This window comes from Gymnoscopelus braueri, assembly GCF_963280865.1.
Source record: "Gymnoscopelus braueri genome assembly, chromosome: 13".
Taxonomy (NCBI): domain Eukaryota; kingdom Metazoa; phylum Chordata; class Actinopteri; order Myctophiformes; family Myctophidae; genus Gymnoscopelus; species Gymnoscopelus braueri.
Genome location: NC_137615.1, coordinates 4,651,673 through 4,675,019, shown reverse-complemented (window position 1 = coordinate 4,675,019; position 23,347 = coordinate 4,651,673). Strand labels below are relative to the sequence as shown.

General features: G+C 43.1%; 1 protein-coding gene across 1 annotated transcript in view; it reads right to left on the bottom strand.

The window, feature by feature from the left end:
* Positions 1–2,007: 2,007 nt before the first annotated feature.
* prkcab (protein kinase C, alpha, b) overlaps positions 2,008–23,347 on the bottom strand; it is a 205,371-nt gene continuing 184,031 nt past the window's right edge. The window contains exons 9-17 of the mRNA XM_080445916.1: positions 22,100–22,243; positions 19,286–19,459; positions 18,040–18,131; positions 16,543–16,605; positions 14,105–14,243; positions 12,897–12,977; positions 11,335–11,442; positions 7,259–7,399; positions 2,008–2,543 (exon numbers count right to left, since the gene is read on the bottom strand). Of these exons, the coding sequence (XP_080302042.1) occupies positions 2,379–2,543; positions 7,259–7,399; positions 11,335–11,442; positions 12,897–12,977; positions 14,105–14,243; positions 16,543–16,605; positions 18,040–18,131; positions 19,286–19,459; positions 22,100–22,243 (1,107 nt within the window). The 3' untranslated portion in view covers positions 2,008–2,378. The remainder of the gene's footprint in view (positions 2,544–7,258; positions 7,400–11,334; positions 11,443–12,896; positions 12,978–14,104; positions 14,244–16,542; positions 16,606–18,039; positions 18,132–19,285; positions 19,460–22,099; positions 22,244–23,347) is intronic.

Genomic DNA, 23,347 nt, shown 5'->3' with positions numbered 1-23,347 from the left:
CCGGTAAAAATAATCAAAACAAATAATGTACTAGTATGGCCAAAACAGGCCATATATACACTTAATCATTTCTACTTTCAGCATTTTTCAAAAACAGCATTTCTTTCTTTTTTCCCCAAAATGCTTGTAATCTTTTGCCCTACGTAAATGCACAAAGATAGGCGAAGTTGAAAGTGGCTAAAAGAGCGTGGACAATGACGTGGCATTAATGATGGAAACATGCCATTCATGTTAATGTCATCCGGCTGTTTTTATACAGTACAGATGAATGTAAACAAATCTAATTATTATGTAAAAAAAAAAAAAAAAATTATCTCAAATGCTTTGGATCAGGTGATTAGTGTGTGATCACTGTGACAGAGCTGACTGTAGGCAACAACCACTCCAGTGAAAATGCTCGTCCATATATAAACCATTGGTTCTCAACCTTTTCAGGCCACGACCCCCCAAAATAATCATATTTTGAACTGGGGCATTACGTTATGTTTGACTCGGTTCCACAGATACATTTTATGAAAATAGCAGATCTATAAGTTCACAATGCCTCGCAAAGTAATAATTTTGGCCTCTCTTATATATTATTTGCCAATTTGGCCAATGTTTGACCAGTTTTTATTGTATCGTTTGTTGATTGCTTTTGATGGTTAATGGTCTTTTTCCTCTTTTTTTTTTTTTTTTTAGGTATTAAAAAGGTTTTAAAAGTCCTTAAATTGACACTTCACTGACATCTGCTGACCCGCAAAAATAATGTGGGGACCCACAGGGGGGTCCCGACCCGCAGGTTGAGAACCACTGATATAGACCAGTTGCAACTGAGAAGATACAGTGTGATTGTGTGCTTTCCATTTGATGCAAAATATTTCATATTAAAAACGTTGTCTTTGTTGAAGGTTAAATGTGTTGACATCAAAAGGGCAACGTGGAGGTTTTACGTCAAAAGGAAGGACAGACATAGTTGTTGATGAGGGTGTTTTGTTAGGAAACTGATACAGTTATTTAGATATTCAGTGATAACGTGCAATACAAATCCTTTGTTCCGTTTCTATTTTGGCACTCAGTGATAGACCAAAGCTTATTTTTCTCCAGCGTATACAGTAAGTGTGAAATACATACGTATGTAAATGTATTGTAACAGAAATGGCAGCACATTAAGTAGACATATATTTAAAAAAAGACAATAAATGTATTCTTATGCGTTGTCGCTTGTTGCAGCATGGCAACATATGCAGGGATGATAGGAGGGTTGAGATAAGTGGGATGAGATTTTGGCGCTCGTATCTTAATATCACCAACTAAACGCGGAACAGGACTCTTTTATTGCCAAAAACGGGAATTCCCGTCCGATGGCTCTATGGCTCTCATGGCCACGGACGGGAATGACGAAATTATTAAAAAATAAGAAAAAAAAAAAATATTTGTTTAATTTTTTTGGGTCTTGTTTTTTTTGTTTATCTCAAAGGAACTAGGAGATAACGCTATCCAAAAAATGCTGCTCCATTCACTTCTTTTTCCTGGCACTGGGACGACACAAGTGCCAATAAGTCTGGCAATGAAAGAGTTAAGCGCGTGGTACACGCGTTCTCACACGGAAGGATCAGAGTCTACTTCACAACGTGTAGGTTTTTGGAGCGATTTGGAGCACATTTGCGAAATGTTGGGACAACAGGGTTAAGATTAAATAAAAGACGACAAAAAAACTAAAATGATTATTAAAAGTGCAATATAATTCCCCATCTCCTTCTATACTACTCTCAGACTGACAGTATGTTGTTGTTTTGACCGTCGTTTTCCTTCCCATCGTTAGACTCTAGTCCAGTGGTCTTCAACGTTTTCAGGCCAAGGACCCCTTGGCTGAGAGAGAGATGAAGCAGGGACCCCCTCTATATTGTATAAAATTGTGGGTTTTTTTCCAACTTTGTCTGCTCTTTTTCCCCTATACACCTATACCTCTTTGCCAAAAATAGCCGATCTGCAAGCTCACAGTAGATCGGCTATTTTTGGCTTAAGTTCTCAGAAAAGGGATGCTATGGTTGAAGTGGTTAATGTAAAAAAAATAAATCCTATCACAAAGATTTGGCGGAGCCCCAATAGTAGCTCTGAGGATCCCCTAGGGGTCCCGGACCCCTCTGTTGAAGACCCCTGCTCTAGTCTAAAGCGTGATTCCACTCCTCCAAAACGTCACCTCGGCTCGGCGACAAAACTGACTTGACGGGACTTTCGTTTTTGTCGAGCAGAATATGATACGCATCTCTTTGATAGCAGGGACATGTTGTTGTTGTTGTTGTTGTTGGTGGGGAGACATATCTGGTGGGCTCTCTGGAAGGTCGGGTTGTTATACTGTAAGTCCCGGATGGGCCTGGCCTCCTCTGGTCGTCTCCTCATACCACGCTGTGCAGGGACGGGTGGATGAACTGGGGGTTGATGTAGGAGAAGCCCGCAAACTCGCTCTGGTCGATGTTGGCGATGACCAGCTGGTCCGGGGGCGTCAGCATGGGCTGGGTGCGCGTGAAGAACTTGTCGAAGTTTTCCGCCGCTTTGCCGCACTGCGGGGGAAACAAACGGTAAAACATCATCCGTGTTCGTTTGATAATTATATTGGTAAATATTTATATTGTAAAATGAATGACCTACTTGATCATTCTACAGTGTCATACAAAAGTATAAAAAAAATTGTAGATCTGCAAGTTCAAAACGCTGCGCAAAGCGACACGTTTTGAGCTTGTAGATCTGCTATTTTTTGCTATTTTGGAATTTGAATCCTGCAAAGCAAAATTTTTGGACGTATGAGGTTTCCACCCGACACAGAGACAATATCTAATTTAACCCATTAAGACCTGAGGCCGATTCTACACATGTCTTCTAAATATAAACTATGTCAGTGATGCTCAAACTTTTTCATGTCAAGGACCCCCAAAAAGATATGTATTTGGCCGCGGACCCCCATCTCAAAATATGTTGTTCCAGGGACCCCCCAGAAGCAAAGATTTGAGTTAAAAATGATCGCTTTAAAATAATATAACTATATCAATTTGCACACATTTTCGCATTTTTTAAAAAATTGCAGATCTACAAGCTCATAGCGCGGCACTCGATGAGCTTGTATATCTGCTATATTTGAATAGCCAAAGTGTAAAATAACACTTTTTTTTAGCTCAAATCAAAAAGTGACACAGATGCGTTCCAGGTCTTAACACATTGACTGCCAGAATGTATTCATAATGTACTCACCCACTGCCAGCCATTTTAATGATTTTGTATAGAAAAAAATGTGAATTATTTATCCGTTAATTTTTTAACATTGAAGTGAATGGATTTTTAAAATTTATTTTTTATATATCTCCTAATTCGTTGTGAATAATGAAAACAATTTAATACTCAAAAATTAGAGAAACATTTTAGAAATTCAAAAACTAAATAATTAACTATTGGCGGTGAAAAGGTGGATTTGCAATAGGGAGAATTCTCCCTATTGGCGGTGAATAATACAAATTAAAAAAAAAATTGACTTTGAGACCCGTTTCACAATACAAGTCAATGGAGAGACCAGTTATACATCTTCTTGGAGAGAACATCCACACTACAGTACAGCACCAGAGGCAAGGTGACACAGGAGATGTGATGATGGCCTGACATGTCGTTGGACAGAAATGGTGATTAGATTAGGAGTGACCCCCCCGCCCCCAAAGCAGCATGAGTATAAAGGACATCAGCTCCAGGACACTGCCTGTCAAGTGTACACACTCGCTATCCTTTCTAGTTCAATATCCTTTATACTATACTGTATCCCATGTACTCACTGTAGTAAAACACTTCTTAGCACAGAAATTAAAATCCTCACTTTGTAACTTTTCTTTAATGAATAAAAATGTAATTGTATCCAATCTGTATAATGGTATACATACCCTGCTCTTCTATTGAGACATTTAGATCATGTCAAAGGTCATGTCTCACCTAGACACAGGATCTGACACGACTTTTGACCTGATGGTCAAGATTCAATATATCATTAAAAAAGGACCAACTTGAAGACTATATTCATTTATATGTATGTGTTGTGTCACTGCTAAACTGTGAAACAAAATGTATTTGTAAAAAAATAAAAGACTACATTTATCCCCCGAGGAGGCAGGCAGGCTCTATTAGCTCAATAGTAAAAAAAAAAAAAAAAGTCAGCACTAAAGGTCCTTACACACCGGGGCCGATTATTTTCATGCGAATAATACGTTTTTTTAAAAAACCTTATAAAGTCAATGCAAGCTTCCACATCAGTTTCGCGGAGCGAATAAGCGTCTTTTATTTATTCGGACCGAGTCCAAATTTTGCGTATATTCGCATAATCGGACAATCTGGGGTAGAAGAGGAAAAGTTACATAGTGCTGCTTTAATCTCAGAATCTTAATCTTAGAATCAGCGGGTCTATCTTGAGCCCCTGCCCTGATAAAATATGACATGGTTTATCAGGGCAGCCAAAAGCAAAGTTCTGCAGCGTCCTTTAGTGTGCATGACGTTACGTTGTGTTGTGTTGTGTTGTGTTGTGTTGTGTTGTGTTGTGTTGTGTTGTGTTGTGTTGTGTTGTGTTGTGTTGTGTTGTGTTGTGTTGTGTTGTGTTGTGTTGTGTTGTGTAGTTGTGACACACTGCGTCGTAGAACCTTCCGGTAGCCGTGGATGGAGAAGCTGAAAGGCTCCTTTGTGAGTGGAGTCCCACTAAGAGCCCATTAAATATGACGTTACGGTCTGTACTTCTGTACAATATGCAACCTCACAAAACCTCCTGAATGGACGGAGACACATTTAGACCCCCCCTCCCCCACTAACCCCCCCAACCCATCTCTGTGAATAGAGAACAGATACTTCCGCTATGAAACCCTGCATTTATACGGCCCGTTGTGCAGGAAGCTAAAAGGGGAGCGTTGCTCTTAGAAAGCTATTTTTAACCCATTAAAGCCGGGAACGCATCTCTGTCATTTTAAGATTTCTTTGGGCTATTCAAAAATAGCAGATATACAAGTTCACAGCGCGGCACCGAGTGCCGCGCTATGAACTTGTAGATCTGCTATTTTTTTGGGGAAAAATCTTGAAAATGTAAATCTTTGAATATATATATATTTTTTAAGGCGAACATTTTTAACTCAAATCTTTGCTTCTGGGGGGATTCTACAAAATGTCTTCTAAATCCTAACAGTTTTTTTTTTTAAAGAAATGTCAAGGACCACCCAAAATGATACATATTTGGCCGTGGACCCCCATTTCAAAATGTTTTGTTCCAGGGAAAGAAGATTTTTCAAAAATGTTCACGATTTTTCAAAAATAGCGATAAAATAAATAAATAATAGCTCATAGCGCGGCACCCGGTGACGTGCTATGAGCTTGTATATCTGCTATTTTTTTATAGCCCAAGGAAATCTAAAAATGACACAGATTCTTTCCCGGTCTGAATGGGTTAAGCTGTGGCGGGAGCATCGCTGTAGGCACAGCGGGCACGGCAGTGAACCACGGCGTGGGAGTGTATGGGGGGAAGGGGGGATGGGGTTCACAAACATAAAGGAAGTGTTTATAGTGACAGGAGGGGGTGGGGGTGGGGGTGGGGGTGAATGCAGCAGCTGGGTCCTCTATGTCTGTCTGAAGGAAGGTCGCTATATTTATAAATATATACTGTATATTGTTGTTGTCGGGCATAAACCTCGTATATTCTCCATATTTCATTCTTTTTTTTTTCTTTTTCATACATTAAACGTTTTTGAAAATACATGCCTATTAAGACATGCCCAAAATATGATAACTACAACTAAGACTAAATATATTGACAAACTCGCCAACAAATAAAAACTAGACTAAAATGTTAGTGAGGGATCTAGTGGAGAAGAGATCCAGTAGAACTAAAAGACAAGTCATTTTATATTTGGTTGCGCTCGGGTGTTGCGCTCTGAAAATAGCAGATCTACAAGCTCACAACGCGTCGCGCTGCGCCGCGTTGTGAGCTTGTAGATCGGCTATTTTCCTCATGCAACCAAGTATAAAATCATCCATTACGACGCCGTCAAAGCACTGGCAAAATACATTATAGTCGACTAAATCAACTGTAGATTTAGTCGACTATAATCTTATGATATTTAGTCGACTGAAACTAGACAAAAACTAAAACATTTCAGATGACTAAAATATGACTAAAACTAAATGGAATTTTATTCCAAAGACTATGACTAAAACTAAATCCAAATTTGCAGTCAAAATCAACACTGCCTTGTGAGGAAACCATAACTACATTATGGTCCATTGGGACACAGGTTATTTATAAAAAAGAAAATATGAAAAAGCAACGGTTTTGGATATACAAGGTTTCCGCCTGACAGTGACGATACATACAGTATATTGTTGTTGTCGGGCAGAAATCTCTTATCTCCATATTTGAAACGTTTTTTAAAAGCCAGTAGAGAAAGCACGGCCGCAGTGTGTTTGTAACGCTTTCTTTGGCTAATTAAAAAAATAGCAGATCTACAAGCTCATAGCTCAGAGCTTGTAGATATGCTGTTTTCTTTAAAAAAAATCATGACAATTTGTGAAAATCTTTAGTTTGAATATACTATATATATTTTCAAAGCGAACATTTGTAACTCAAATCTTTGCTTCTGGGGATTCTACAAATGTCTTCTATTTTTTTTTTAAAACCTATGTTGCTATAATATCAGTGGTTCTCAAACTCTTTTCATGTCAAGTAAATTATATGTATTTGTCCGCCGACCCCCATCTCAAAATATGTTGTTCCAGGGACCACCAGAAGCAAAGATTTGAGTTACAAATGTTCGCTTGAAAAATATATATGTATATATACGTATATATATATACGTATATATATATATATATATATATATATATATATATATATATATATATATATATATACACAGTATATATTATTCAAAGATTTGCACAGATTTTCACGATTTTTCAAAAATAGCAGATCTACAAGCTCATAGTGCGGCACTCTGTGCTTGTAGTGCTATGAGCTTGTAGATCTATAAGCTTGTAGCGCTATGAGCTTGTAGATCTATGAGCTTGTAGATCTATGAGCTTGTAACGCTATGAGCTTGTAGATCTATGAGCTTGTAGATCTATGAGCTTGTAGATCTATGAGCTTGTAGATCTATGAGCTTGTAGATCTGCTATTTTTGAATAGCCAAAGAAATCTTAAAATGACACAGTGCATGCGTTCCCGGTCTTAAAGGGTTAAGCACTGGAGGGGTCCGGTCCTCAGTCTCACCACTTTGGGTTTGAAGGGCGGCTGGACCTCCCTGTTGGCCAGCCGCTCCCAGTCGATGCGTCTGAAGAAGGCCTGCTCCCGGATGTCTCTCTCCCCCTCGGGGCCACATCCAAGACGCTTGGACGGGTGCTTGGTCATCAGCTGGGGGGACAGACAGGGGGGGATGGGTGAGTAGAAGTGACAGGAACAGAAGCAGAAACAGAAGCAGAAGCAGATAGAACCATACATGGGCAACTGGCTGCCCGGGGGGCCACATGCGGCCCCCACCTTCACTTAATTAATGCACCCCCCAGGATAATATCGGAATACTGATATATTATTTATTTCAGCTGTTACAATTCCAAACATGACCCGCTTTAATTACCTCAGTCTATATTATATTAGTAGCTTATCTAAAAAGTAACTAGCAACCAAAGTTTTCAAATAATTGTAGTGGAGTAAAAGTATAATATTTGCCTCTGAGATGTAGTGGTAGTAGAAGTAAAAGTATTGAAAATTGGAAATATTCCACTTAAGTAAAAAATACCTCAAAATTATACTTAAGTACAGTACTTGAGTACATGTATTTAGTTACTTTACACCACTGGATAGAAGTGATCATTTTGACAGCAAGCTTTGATTTAGTTTTAGTCATAATCTTTTGAATAAAATCCCACGTAGTTTTAGTCACATTTTAGTAATCTGAAAGGTTTTAGTCTTATTTCAGTCGTCTAAATCTACAGTTGATTTAGTCGATGCCTGATTTATTATTAGCCGCTTGCTGAAAATAGCCGATCTACAAGCTCACCACGAGTCGCGCTGCGGCGCGTCGTGACCTTGTAGATCGGCTATTTTCAAATAGCCCAAGTATACATGGGCATAATTAAGTGGTTAATGTATGTTTTGTAACAATAATCAAAATCTACAAAGTAACTAGCAACTAAAGTTTTTCAAATAATTGTAGTGGAGTCAAAAGTACAATATTTGCCACTGAGATGTAGTGGAGTAGAAGTTAAATTATTGAAAATTGGAAATACTCCAATAAAGTAAAAAAATCCTCAAAAGTGCACTTAAGTACAGTACTTGAGTAAGTAGTTACTTTACACCACGGTGTAGTGCTAAATGTACAATTACAACAATGACATTCGGGAAAAAGCTAACCGTCACTCACTGTGATAAAAAGCACACTCCTCATCATAGTAAGTCAATGGGCTTTAACCCATTAAGACCGTGAACCCAGCTGTGTGTCAATTTTAGATTTCTTTGGCTATTCAAAAATAGCAGATCTATAAGCTCATGCTATGAGCTTGTAGATCAACTATTTTTTTTTAAAATCGTGAACATTTGTTCAAATCTTTGCTTCTGGGGATTCTACAAATGTCTTCTAAATCGTTTCTTTTATTACCTTGTGTTGGTATAATATCAGTGGGTTCTCAAACCTTTTCATGTCAAGGACCCCCCAAGATGATATATATTTGGCCGCGGACCCTCATCTCAAAATATTTTGTTCCAGGGACCCCCCAGAAGCAAACATTTGAGTTACAAATGTTCGCTTTAAAAAACATATATTCAAAGATTTGCAGACATTTTCCAGATAAAAATAAATAAATAGCAGATCTACATCGGTGCCGCGCTGTGAGCTTGTAGATTTTTGAACAGCCAAAGAAATCTAAAATGACAGATGTGTTCCCGGATTGAATGGGTTCAGATAGTAGCAGGAAATTGCAGTATCTTCTAATAGCTCACACTCTGCAGCCATTCTTTTAATTTTGTGAATGAGATCCAAGGCAAAGAAATGAGAGACAGCCGATCTCTCCGGTCGAGGCCACATCTCCTTTGTCATTGACTACAATGGTTTAAATGATGAATGATGATTCTAGTGGCGCTATGAAACTACAGGGCATAATAATATCATATACCGTGATGGGGAATGTTATTAAAAGACTTGATCAGCCTGTGCCTTGGATCTACATTGAATCTCTGCATTTGTATTGGATCTGAAGACTAATTTCCCAGGTAAATAACAATGTCTTTATTGTGTGATGATGTCACATCATTAACACACATGGAAGAACTGAAATAGGTCCTATAGCTGGAGAGGCTGAAAACAATGGCGGAAACGATGTATATTGCAGTCGTCTTTTGACTGAAACTGCTTGGTGACACTTTGGGTGCGTTCGGAAATACAGCACTGAGCGCACTGGCCAATACAAACTAATAGGCGAGTGCGCTCCGGTGCGCAATATCCGAACGCACCCATAGACAAAGGGTTAGACTAAACCTGAAAGTATGAATATCAGACAAGTCTCACGTTTATTAACTCTTTGCCTCGATTTCTCGTCGGATTCTGCCAAGGCGCAGCCTGCCACTGACGGGAATGATGAGATTTGTGATTGTCAACCAGATGGCGCTGTTCGCTACCCTATGAATGATGCTTTCACTGCCAGATGACGACAGACCCGGAATTGACGTCATTAAAAAAAATATATGCTAATTTACTTCCCGTTTATTTCCTGTGGGAAAATGGCTATATCTCCGTTCCTCTTGCTTTACGGAAAAAACAAGCCTCATTCAAATGGCCACAACTATGCAACGGATTACCGCAATCAGATAATTCCCCCCCCCCCCAAACTCCCGAGACCCCCGCGCGTGCAGTGAGGACAGCGCTCATGGATAATATAATTTCATGATTTTTCAAAGGTATTACACTATTACTCTGGCGGTTAAAGAGACGTCGGTGTCCTTTCCTTAATTTACCTTCCTTGATGACTAGAGAGAAATGGAAAAATGATTCTCTATCATAATTAAAAACAGCCAGCATCCAATATCCTGGGTGTCACCGCGGGACACAAACCCAGCCATGCTGCAGGCACTACAGCCAACATAGACACTTTAGACAGGCAATGGATCACCTGTCTAGACTGCATCTTAAACTTATTACATTATACTCTATGTCTTTAATGTGCTATAAAAAAAACGACTTAATACTTCCTAAGGTTAATATGAGCGTCAAAACAATAGTTCAAATATGTTTTTATTAGCACATGCATTCCATACATTCCATAGGGCTAGACCACACATGGACAAGTGACATCATCAACTTACGACAAAACGATAACTAACTGAAACTGTATTGAGTGTTTACAAAACTAACTAAAACAAACTGAAATGACAGACAAAATGCCCTTAGTTTTCGTTTTTCTAGTTGATTCTCCAACAGTAACTGGATATATATATATGTTTAAATGGTATCTTGTGCTGATTTTTCATTACACGATACTTACTCTGAATCCTGCACCTGACAAATAACCCAAAGTATGAAAAAAACTATAACTAACACTAAAACTAATACAAAACTAAACTAAAACTAAGCGTTATCAAAAAAACAAAAAATAATAAAATCTAGCAAATCTGCTTCTAAAAACAAATTAAAACTAACTGAATTAGAAAAAAAAAAGATTCAAAACGAACAAAAATTAAACTATAATGAAACATCCAAAATTATTACACATATTTTAGTCATCTGAAATGTTTTAGTTTTAGTCTAGTTTTAGTCGACTAAATCTACAGTAGATTTAGTCGACTAAAATGTATGTTGGCGGTGCCTTGATGGCGTCGTAATGGTTGATTTTACACTTGGTTGCATGATGAAAATAGCCGATCCACAAGCTCACAACGCGTCGCAGCGCGACGCGTTGTGAGCTTGTAGATCGGCTATTTTCAGAGCGCAACACCCGAGCGCAACCAAACATAAAATGACTTGTCTTTTAGTTCTACTGGATCTCTTCTCCACTAGATCCCTCACTAACATTTTTGTTTTTATTTGTTGACGAAATTGTCAATATATTTAGTCTTAGTTTTAGTCATCGTAGCTTAGTTTTTATTTAGTTTTCACTTAGTTTTCGTCAGTGAAAAAAGGTAGTCGACGGACATTTTTCGGCATAGTTTTAGTCGACGAATTCAACACTGGTGTGTGTGTGTGTGTGTGTGTGTGTGTGTGTGTGTGTGTGTGTGTGTGTGTGTGTGTGCGTGCGTGCGTGCGTGCGTGTGTGTGTGTGTGTGTGTGTGTGTGCGTGTGTGTGTGTGTGTGTGCTCACCCCCTTGCAGATGACCACAGCCTCTTTAGACATGGACTTGGGGTAGGACACGTTGTGCTCCATGATGGACTGGAACAGCTCGTCCTCGTCTTCTCCGTCGAACGGCGGCTAAACGGAAGCCAGGCGACGTCAGCGGGTTTATAGGTTCATAAACATTCAAAGAGGTTCTATCTCGTCAGGTGATAGTTTACATAATTCTTTTTTTTTTTTATTTAAATTTTTATCCCGCGATTTTTGTAACCCATTTTTTTCACCCGGTGCCAATTTCCTAAGTGATCCTGGGCACTACACCAGCCCTACACCAGTATTACACCTGTCACCCCACAGTAGGGAGGCCAGGGCCGAGCTCATGCTTCCTTCAGGCATGAGAGCCAACTGACCTTCTTGTCACCTGACAGGGGGGAGTTTCCCTGGTTGGACGTAGCGCGTGGAAGGAACACGTTATTCCAACCAGTTCCCTTCCCCTCCATCAGGCGCCCCGGCTGTCATGGGGGAGGCGGTATAGTGACCAGGATTACTACATGTTTTTGTGAGGGTATTAACTACCCTAGGAGACACGGGGAGAACATGCAAACTCCACACAGAGTAGGCCCTTTAGTTTACATAATTCAATAGAGCAAGGGGTCTTCAGCAGGGGTTCCGGGGACCCCTAAGGGGTCCTCAGAGTTACTACAGGGGGGGGGGGGGGCACCAAATCTTTATCTATTTTTTTTTTTACATTAAAGGAGGAGTTCACCCAAAAAATTACTTATTTTCTATCAATTGCACACCCCATGAAGCCTTGAATTCATGGATTTATTTTTGTTTTTGTGGCATTCTTAAGCCAATGATTTGATGACCGGGTGTGTATCCGGTAGGAGACACAAATAATCTACTTTGTGTCTCCTACCGGATACATTAGCCGGCAGGAGACGGGAATCAAATTATTGGCTGAGGAATGCCACAAAAACAAAAATAAATCAATGGATTCAAGGCTTCATGGGGTGTGCAATTGATAGAAAATAAGAAAATATTTTTTTGGGTGAACTCCTCCTTTAACCACTTGAACCCTAGTATCCTTATTCTGAGGGAATCCTTAGCCAAAAATAGCAGATCTTTCTTCGGCAAAGATGATTGGTGTAGAGGGGGAAAAAAGAGCAGACCAAGCACAGAGCCAAGATGACTAAGTGTTGATGGTTTCAGTGTGGTTAAGGGTCTGAAAATACACATTAACATGAATCCAACACTGATGACAGTGCTGTCAAACAAGTCTACAAAGCTATCTATGAAATCTATGAAAAATGCGTAACCCATTCAATCCGGGAACACAACTGTGTCATTTTAGGCCGTTCAAAAATAGCAGATCTACAAGCTCATAGCACGGCACCGAGTGCCGTGCTATGAGCTCGTTCAAGGGAGACTCTTTGTGTCTCCTACCGGAACCGCTGACGGTCATCAAATGATTGGCTAAGGAATGTGACAAAAACTACAAAATATCCATGAATTCAAGTCTCCATGGGGTGACTAATCCCTAGAAAAAAAGTCATTTTGGGGGTGAACTATCCCTTTAAGGAACATCTCACCTGTCCGGCCAACATCTCATACAGCAGAACTCCATACGCCCACCAGTCCACTGACTTCCCATACGGCTGGTAGGCTATGATCTGGTGGAGCACAGAACAACCATGGTGGTTAACACACACAAACATAATCACACAAACGTGATCACACATACACACACACACACACACACATACATACACATACACACGCGCACGCGCACGCACGCACGCACGCACACACACACACACACACACACACACACACACACACACACACACACACACACACACACACACACACACACACACACACACACACACACACACACACACACACACACACACACACACACACTCACACACTTGTATTGTATGACTACACTTGCGAGAATTTTTAGGACAGTGCAGCTCCAGTCTCATCAGAAACATGAAACACAGAGGACTATTTTCAGCTGCCCTTTCTGATGCTATTCAAGTTACCAACACACACCTCCCGCCCACGTGTTCTACACACACGCACGCACGCACGCACGCACGCACGCACGCACGCACGCACGCACGCACGCACGCACGCACGCACGCACGCACGCACGCACGCACGCACGCACGCACACACACACACACACACACACACACACACACACACACACACACACACACACACACACACACACACACACACACACACACACACACACACACACACACACACACACACACACACACACACACGCACGCACACACGCACGCACACACACACATCCAATAAAATCCCACGCACCACTTGGCTTCATTTTAAGCCTTAAGTACCCAGCAGATGTAGAGAGCTTTGTGGAAAGTCTTCAGAGAGAGATCTGACTTCAGTCCAACATAAAAAGTGGATTTTATCTCCATATATTACCTCCCACCTTACAGTATGTGGAGGTTTTCACAACTAGCAGCACCCAACTACTCTGCCAAAACCAGACAGACAGACAGACACACACCCATGGGAGGACATACTATATACAGTGAAAGAAAAGTATATACTTTTAATTGTATTATTGTCGACATTGTTGCAACCCCCCTTTTGACCTCTGACCCCTCAGGTAAAACAGATCCAGGACACGATATAGCCTATAAAGGGAATTCCCCTTTTAGGCTATAGTGGATAAGATGTTGCCTTTCCACGTGGGAGAGCCGTGGTTCGATTCCCGGGGCGTTACATGTGTGTGCGTGTGTGTCTTCACCTCTGGTGCGATGTAGTCGGGGGTCCCGCAGAAGGTGCGCGTGTTCATTCCCTCGTACATGTTCTCTTTACACATGCCGAAGTCTGCGATCTTGATGTGACCCTCTGAGTCCAGCATGACGTTGTCCAGCTTCAGGTCCCTGTACGGCACACACACACACACACACACACACACACACACACACACACACACACACACACACACACACACACACACACACACACACACACACACACACACACACACACACACACACACACACACACACACACCCACACACACACACACACACACACACACACACACACACACACACACACACACACACACACACACACACACACACACTCAGTTTCTTTAAGTCTTAAGTAAAAGTAGCACTACGTACCCACAATAAAGTACTTTGTTAAAAGTAAGAGTCCTGTGTTAAATATCTGACTTTTGAGTAAAAGTACAAAAGTATTGGCATCAAAATATACCAATGTCAAAGTAAAAACATTTTTCAAAATATGATGTTAAAGGGATAGTTCACAAAGTAAAAAAGCCAATTTGATGACCAGCGGACCGGTGGGCAGCAGTTCCGGTAGGAGACACAATGAGTCTCCTTCCTACCCGAACCGCTGCTGGTCATCAAATTGTCTTAGGAATGAGACAAAAACTAAAAAATAATCCATGAATTCAAGTCTCCATGGGGTGACTAATCCATAGAAAAAAAAGTCATTTTGGGGGTGAACTATCCCTTTAACTTAGGGGTTTTTGTGTCTTGCTCTGGGAGTAACTTCGACACATACTGTATGTGTGAAGTGGTACTTTTTTTTTTTTTTTTCAATCTATATGTCATGCCCAAAAGGTTGGCGTGATTAAGGTATTTCAAAGCTTGAATACAGACTTGGGACAGAGGTTAAATGTGAACCAAAAACCCTTTCTTTCTCTTCTCTGGATTTGCTTTGGTCTCCTAGTGCCCCTCTCTCCTACCCCCCCCCCCCCCCTCTCTCTCCATCTCTCGATCTAGGTTTTTCTATCAGTCTCAGTGATTGTCTTCGTCCACTATACTTCCCTCCCCATTCATCTGTCCAGACACGTTTTTTTTCTCTCTTTCTCTCTCTTTAATTTGTCACATTTCTGATCTCCCAGACAGTTGTCTATGTTGTGCCATCCGCCCTTCAATCTCCCCCCCCCCCCCCTCCAGTTCAATTCCCCATCTATCATCTTATTCTTCCAGATGGACCTCATCTATCTGGCCTTTCTTTTCATTAGATCACTACCATCAGGCTCTAGCTTCCTGTTTTTTCTTCTATTCTCTTTTGTTGCGGGGCGAGATTTATTCTGTTTTACAGGCTTTGCCCTTTTCACAAATCAAAATTTCAGACTGATTTAGATTTTGTCATATAAAAAAATAAGTGTCATTATAGGTTAGCTATACCTGTCCATGTTCAGTCTAATTATTCCATGAAGACACGCACAGCCACAGACAGTAAAGAGGAGACATTTCTCTGGCTGCCTGGAACCAATATTATTGTCACATTCTTTTTGCAGAGAGTGTTGAGGTATTAAGTGTTAACTGCTGTCTACTGTTTCTTTAAGTACCAACAACAAAGCTGCATGCTAGGCTAAGGCTTCTACTAGCCTCGTTCCCAGCCTCACTCATCTGCGAAGAGAAGAGCCTGGTCACGACCTAAAGCAGAGAGTGTCTATAGGGCAGGACTTCCGTCGTACGTGTTTCCCCCGGGAACGATCTTTTTTGACCAATCACAACACTCGTTTCATTCACGGAGAATGTAAACATATTTGCAAAGCATCAACGTCATTTCCTTGGGCGGTACCTCCGCCAAATTCAGCCACTTCCGGTTGTCACTTCCTCGACAACCAACCAGTGGCGGAACAACTGAAAGCCGGGCCGGTAGGCACGGCACACTGATCAGCCCCCCCCCGCGCACACGCACGCGCGTTTTGCGAGATTTGCGTGATTTGCGGGTTTTGGATTGTGTTCGTTTTTGTGTTACTTTATTTGGGTTTTAGGGTTAGGGTGAGCTTCCAACAGTGTATTGGGGTGCCTCGAATATATTTGCACTTCCATGTAAGGGGCACGCAGTGTTGCCGTCGCCCACGTGCACGCCAGAGTATCTATGGAGGTCGCCAGAGTATCCGTCGAGGTCGCAAATGGATCTAGCCCCTCCTGGATCTATGAGCGTGCGTGTTGGTCACAAAAGGTGGTCATAGGCCATAACGGTGCGTTGCAGACCACTGACACCACTGGTCTTGCCTCATTAAACACAGCAAGGGGAGTCTCTGCTCTCCCTGCCAACGCAACCTCCTGTGTGGGGAACACTTTACTCCAGCGCAGCAGCAGCAGCCGGTCAATGGATGCGAGCACCTACTGTAGGTGTAGTGGCGAATGTGGTTCCCCGTTAGAATGTGATTCGCTCCAGGTCACTCACCTGTAGACGACTCCCTTCCTGTGCAGGAAGAACAGGCCCACGGCGATCTCTGCAGCGTAGAACCTGCAGGCATGGAATACAGTATTGGTATCAAAATATACTTCAAGTACAAAAGTAAAAGTACTCATTATGCAGAATGTCCCATTTCACAAGATTTCAAATGTATAAAAATCTTTTGAAAACAGCCGATCTACAAGCTCACGATGCGACGCATTGTGAGCTTGTAGATCGGCTATTTTCAAATGGTCAAAATGTATATAGGGCTAAAGTGGTTTGTGTATGTTTTGTAATAATATTCAAAATCTAAAAGTAACTAGTAACTCAAGTTTTCAAATAATTGTAGTGGAGTAAAAGTACAATATTTTCCTCTGAGATGTAGTGGAGTAGAAGTAAAAGTACTGAAAATTGGTAATACGCCAGAAAGGTAAAAATACCTCAAAACTGTACTTAAGTACAGTACTTGAGTAAATGTACTTAGTTATCAGTGGGTGTGCTGCAAGTGGATTCAGTTATGACCTATAAAATGATCCCTTTTTTATGACTTGTAGGCAAATAAGAAGAGGATTATGTTTTGAATCATATGCTGGTAGATTTATATATTTGATGTCATCTTACTGAATGGCACAGAAGATGCGAGTTCACACATAATTATCTGAATGGCACAGCATGACATTTTCTCTGGATTACAGAAAAGAACATTATGTTGTTGGATACCCATGCAGTATTGCTCTCTTCTCCTAGACTTGTCACGTCACTTTTCATTATGTTTAAGAGCATATAGTGCACTGAGCTCCATGGTGTGGAAGAAAAGCCTCGGAAACATAATTTCTCCCAAGAGAAACTGATGTTCTTTTTTTGGAGGTGCAGAGTCGCGGGACAACACAAGTACAAAAGTATTGCCAAGTCCTAATCTGTGATTTGTGAAAGAGCCCCCCCCCCCACACACACACACACACACACACACACACACACACACACTAGCGCTGTGTTTCATAAAACAATTAGCACAATATCTAGAATTAATGATGTTTTGGTAGCCAAATAGCCAATCAGTTGAAGAAATTGCAGATTGAGGCTTTAAGACCTAGAACGCATCTGTGTCACTTTTTGATTTGAGCTAAAAAAAAGCATTATTTTACACTTTGGGCTTTTCCCCCATAGCGCGGCACCGAGTGCCGCGCTGCCAAATACACATACAATTTTGGGGGTCCTTGACATGAAAAGGTTTGAGCACCACTGATATAGAAACATACGTTTTTTTTAAAGAATACTGTTGGGATTTAGAAGATAATGTGTAGAATCGGCTTCAGGTCTTAATGGGTTAACCTAAAGGTGCTTTTAAATATCAGAGACCATCTGGGTTTTCTGGATGATTGAACAACATGTACTCTGCTAGTTTGACCACTTCAAAATACTCTTTAATCTTAAAGTAAAACTAATAACTGAAAACAGTGGGTATACGGTGTTTGTGCCCACGTGGGCACATGGTGTTCTTACACAGCCTGGGGCTCCTTGAACTTGCCCACACGTTGGATGTGGTACATCAGATCCCCTCCATTAATGTACTCCATCACAAAGTACAGCCGGTCCTGGAAGAACAGAAGCACAGAACAGTGGTTCTCATACTTTTCCATGTCAAGGGAAACCCCCCAAAATGATATGTATTTGGCCGCGGACCCCCATCTCAAAATATTTTCTTCCAGGGACCCCCCAGAAGCAAAGATTTGAGTTACAAATGTTCACTTAAAAAAATATATATATATATATATATGTTACAGGTAGATTGGCATTCCAGGTAGAATGGAAAATAAGCGCTTGTTTTCACCGCCCGTCCGCCCCCCAGGCAATTCTGTAGAACCAACGCCAGAGGGCAATGCAAGCCACACATGAGTCCCACACCACACACGCACGCATGCACACGCACACAAACGAGCACGCACACACGCATACGCGCACATGCACGCGCGCGCGCACACACCCGCGAACAAGGGGGCGAGACTGAGGAGGCGGGGCTGGCGGGCTATGTTAGTGCAGTGAGTGGCAGTTGGGGCAAACCATAGCGGGTCAAACGCAGTCCCCACAACATCATTTACTATTCTGTGCCTATCGGTACATAACTCGGACGGCGCTTAGTCGACTAGGAGACCATCGGCCGGTCGTCGCGGGCACTCGCGCCTGGAGGCGCTCGGGCGCGACTCCTTGGCCTCAAGGTCTCCTTAGTCGGAGCGCCTCCGTCATGGTCCAAAACTATACTTTATCGGCGAAAAAAAAGAGTCCGCGGTTGTTTGAAAAAGTAATGTCCCGAGCGGGAGTCAAACCCAGACTCCCAGTGATAGTGGATGGGGAGTCCAATGATTATCGAAGTGCGCCACTGAAGCCAGTATGTATGTATATTCATGTTGTCGTTGTCCTCGCATCGCAGCCCCGTCCCGAGCCTAAAAACAAGCGCTCCACTTCCAATCTACCTGGAATGCCAATCTACCTGTGACATATATATATATATATACAAAGATTTGCACCAATTTTCACGATTAAAGAAAAATAGCAGATCTACAAGCTGCCGCGTTATGAGCTTGTATATCTGCTATTTTTGAATAGCCCAAAGTATAACATGTGGATTAAACAAGTTTAAAATGATTGTGACGCTTTATTAACTAATTTTTCTGGGGGACCCCCTGGTACCCCCCAAGGACCCCTGGGGGTCCACGGACCCCACTTTGAGAACCAAATGCGGTGTACATACCACGGTCTGGAAGCAGGAGTGCAGCATGGTGAGGAAAGGAGGCTTGTCTCTCTGTGCCAGGACTCTCTTCTCCACCATGGTGCACTCCACATCGTCGTCCTGGATCACCACGTCCTTCTTCAGGATCTTGATGGCGTACAGCTCCTCTGAGGACTTCATCTCTGCCAGCATCACCTGGGGGGGGGTGTGGTGGGGCAAAGGCAGAAGTGAAATCCCCCATATACAGGTACTCTGGCCACAAGGAGATGGTGGTGTCTCAGTGTGTGTGTGTGTGTGTGTGTGTGTGTGTGCGTGTGCGCGTGTGCGCGTGTGCGCGTGCGCGCGTGCGTGCGCGCGCGCGTGCGCGCGCGCGTGCGTGCGCGCGTGCGTGCGTGCGTGCGTGCGTGCGTGCGTGCGTGCGTGCGTGCGTGCGTGCGTGCGTGCGTGCGTGCGTGCGTGCGTGCGTGCGTGCGTGCGTGCGTGCGTGCGTGCGTGCGTGCGTGCGTGCGTGCGTGCGCTTGCGCACACGGATTAGATGGCCAAAGGTAGATGTTTGGGATTGATTGATTGAATACTATAATTAACAGTTTGCAAAAAGTACAGAAGTACTGTGTACAGTTATACAATAACGCTAAAAGGATAACACAAAAAGCCCTGAGGGCTTGTTTCCATTGTGGTCCTGTGTATTCAATTCATCAAGACATATAAAGACATACAATACTATACAAGAAATCATCAACACTAGGAGCAGTAAACGTATTATTTACAGAAAAATAATTTATTTTGGCAAGCTAGAAGACTCGGCTAGGGGCTCTTTCATGGCGGTTTTGAAGGAGGGAAGGGAGTCACACTTTTTTAATGACTGGTGGTGGAAGGGCATTCCACATTTTGGTGGCATAATAGTAGAATGAATTCATCCCCATGTTTACATGGGATACTGGTACTTCCATGCATCCTAACCAGATGCAGAATCTGGCTAGGGATCATGCAAGGGTTCAAAATACAGTTGGCTCATCGGGTAAGAGTGCATACAGTACCACATACTGTAAATAAGGCTACAGTCCTTCCCACAGCTCCTTGCTGCATGTCACCCCCCCCATCTCTGTCTGTACTGTATCTGTTCACTGTCTCTATTTTTTTTTAAAACAGAAATTGCCAAAAAACTCCACCTCACCCCCTAGCACTCACCTCTTCTGACTACACCTCACCCCCTAGCACTCATCTCTTCAGACTCCACCTCACCCCCTAGCACTCATCTCTTCAGACTCCACCTCACCCCCTAGCACTCACCTCTTCTGACTACACCTCACCCCCTAGCACTCATCTCTTCAGACTCCACCTCACCCCCTAGCACTCACCTCTTCAGACTCCACCTCACCCCCTAGCACTCACCTCTTCAGACTACACCTCACCCCCTAGCACTCATCTCTTCAGACTCCACCTCACCCCCTAGCACTCACCTCTTCAGACTCCACCTCATCCCCTAGCACTCACCTCTTCAGACTCCACCTCACCCCCTAGCACTCATCTCTTCAGACTCCACCTCATCCCCTAGCACTCACCTCTTCAGACTCCACCTCACCCCCTAGCACTCATCTCTTCAGACTACACCTCACCCCCTAGCACTCACCTCTTCAGACTACACCTCACCCCCTAGCACTCATCTCTTCAGACTCCACCTCACCCCCTAGCACTCACCTCTTCAGACTACACCTAACCCCCTAGCACTCATCTCTTCAGACTACACCTCACCCCCTAGCACTCATCTCTTCAGACTCCACCTCACCCCCTAGCACTCACCTCTTCAGACTCCACCTCACCCCCTAGCACTCATCTCTTCAGACTCCACCTCACCCCCTAGCACTCACCTCTTCAGACTCCACCTCACCCCCTAGCACTCACCTCTTCAGACTACACCTAACCCCCTAGCACTCATCTCTTCAGACGTACTCGACCTCACCCCCTAGCACTCACCTCTTCAGACTCCACCTCACCCCCTAGCACTCACCTCTTCAGACTACACCTCACCCCCTAGCACTCACCTCTTCAGACTACACCTCACCCCCTAGCACTCATCTCTTCAGACTCCACCTCACCCCCTAGCACTCACCTCTTCAGACTCCACCTCACACCCTAGCACCTCACCCCCTAGCACTCATCTCTTCAGACTCCACCTCACCCCCTAGCACTCACCTCTTCAGACTACACCTAACCCCCTAGCACTCATCTCTTCAGACGTACTCGACCTCACCCCCTAGCACTCACCTCTTCAGACTCCACCTCACCCCCTAGCACTCACCTCTTCAGACTACACCTCACCCCCTAGCACTCACCTCTTCAGACTACACCTCACCCCCTAGCACTCATCTCTTCAGACTCCACCTCACCCCCTAGCACTCACCTCTTCAGACTCCACCTCACACCCTAGCACCTCACCCCCTAGCACTCATCTCTTCAGAGACTCCACCTCACCCCCTAGCACTCATCTCTTCTGACTCCACCTCACCCCCAGCACTCACCTCTTCAGACTCCACCTCACGCCCTAGCACCTCACCCCCTAGCACTCACCTCTTTAGACTCCACCTCACCCCCTAGCACTCACCTCTTTAGACTCCACCTCACCCCCTAGCACTCACCTCTTTAGACTCCACCTCACCCCCTAGCACTCACCTCTTTAGACTCCACCTCACCCCCTAGCACTCACCTCTTCTGACTACACCTCACCCCCTAGCACTCATCTCTTCAGACTCCACCTCACGCCCTAGCACCTCACCCCCTAGCACTCACCTCTTCAGACTCCACCTCACCCCCTAGCACTCATTTGGGTTTCCTCACCTTGCCGAAGCTGCCCTTCCCCAGCAGGGCCAGGAAGTGGAAGTCGCTGAGTCGAACCCGGTCCATGTTCCCTGAAGGAGGCACGCTGAAGCGCCGGTGGTCCGACGGCGTGATCACCTTCTTCCCGTGGCCGAACTTGGCTTTCTGGACAGGACACGTACAGTACACGACTTAGAACCACAGAACAACATTCTAGACCGGAGTCAACGTACGCTACAGCTGTATGCATCCTACATGAGGGCTGGGCGATATTATATCCATATTGATATTGAAATATTCAAAAGAACATAATATTATCGCCCAACCCTGTCCTCTATGGCTTAATACATGTGTATGGTTTATAACACATCGTATATGGTTTAAAAGCTCAGTCCAGCATTCACAAGAAAAGCAAAGCCCATGAGGTGTTTATGAGGTAACATTTCTGTCATGAGCTGGTTGCCTCATTCGTAAAAAAAAAAAAAAAGGTTCTTGGATTTGTGCTTAAACTTAAAGGAGAATTTCGCCCCACGTTATTCTTACCTTTATTATGACGTTATGATATCCTAGCACGAGTGGTCCAGTACAGAAATTCCATAACGGATCCGCCAAAACCCACGCCTATGGTTCTTGTTTTAAATCGCATATTTTAAAAGTTTTTTTTTCCTTTTTTTTCTCCTGGAGAGATCTGATGTTTACAGTGAGAGAACACTATGCAACGTGCCGTTCATGAATGCGCTCGAGCGTAAGCCGCGCTTTGACTACACTTCTGGTCAGGCGCCGGAAGTGTCGTCAAAGTGCGGCTTTCGTCGAACAGCTGACCTGGAATCAGATCCTCTGACTAAGAATGGGTAATGTCACACATATAGCTGTTCCCGGAGCAGATTTGATGGCATTTATAGTCACAGTCTCTAGCCCAGCAGCACTGTAGAATCATCTGTTGTTTTCATAGTGGGAAACCAAACACACACGCTTGTGTGCTCTTTCAGGTATTCACTAAAGGGGGTATAAGTGTATGTATATAAAACTAATTGTTCAAAATGTAAAAGTTCCAATCTGTCAGTAACAGCTAGGTTTAGCTAAGTAGTCAAACTACTTATTTAAACAGAACATATATATTTTCAGATCGAATACCAATTTTATCCAATCAGGAAAGAGAACCCACTTATCAGCTTCGATGTTATAGTAGTGTTACTACTATTGTCTGCTCATTTTTTTGCTGTCTTCACTTCCAATTCCTGATGGATAAAAGTGGCACCCTGACATGAA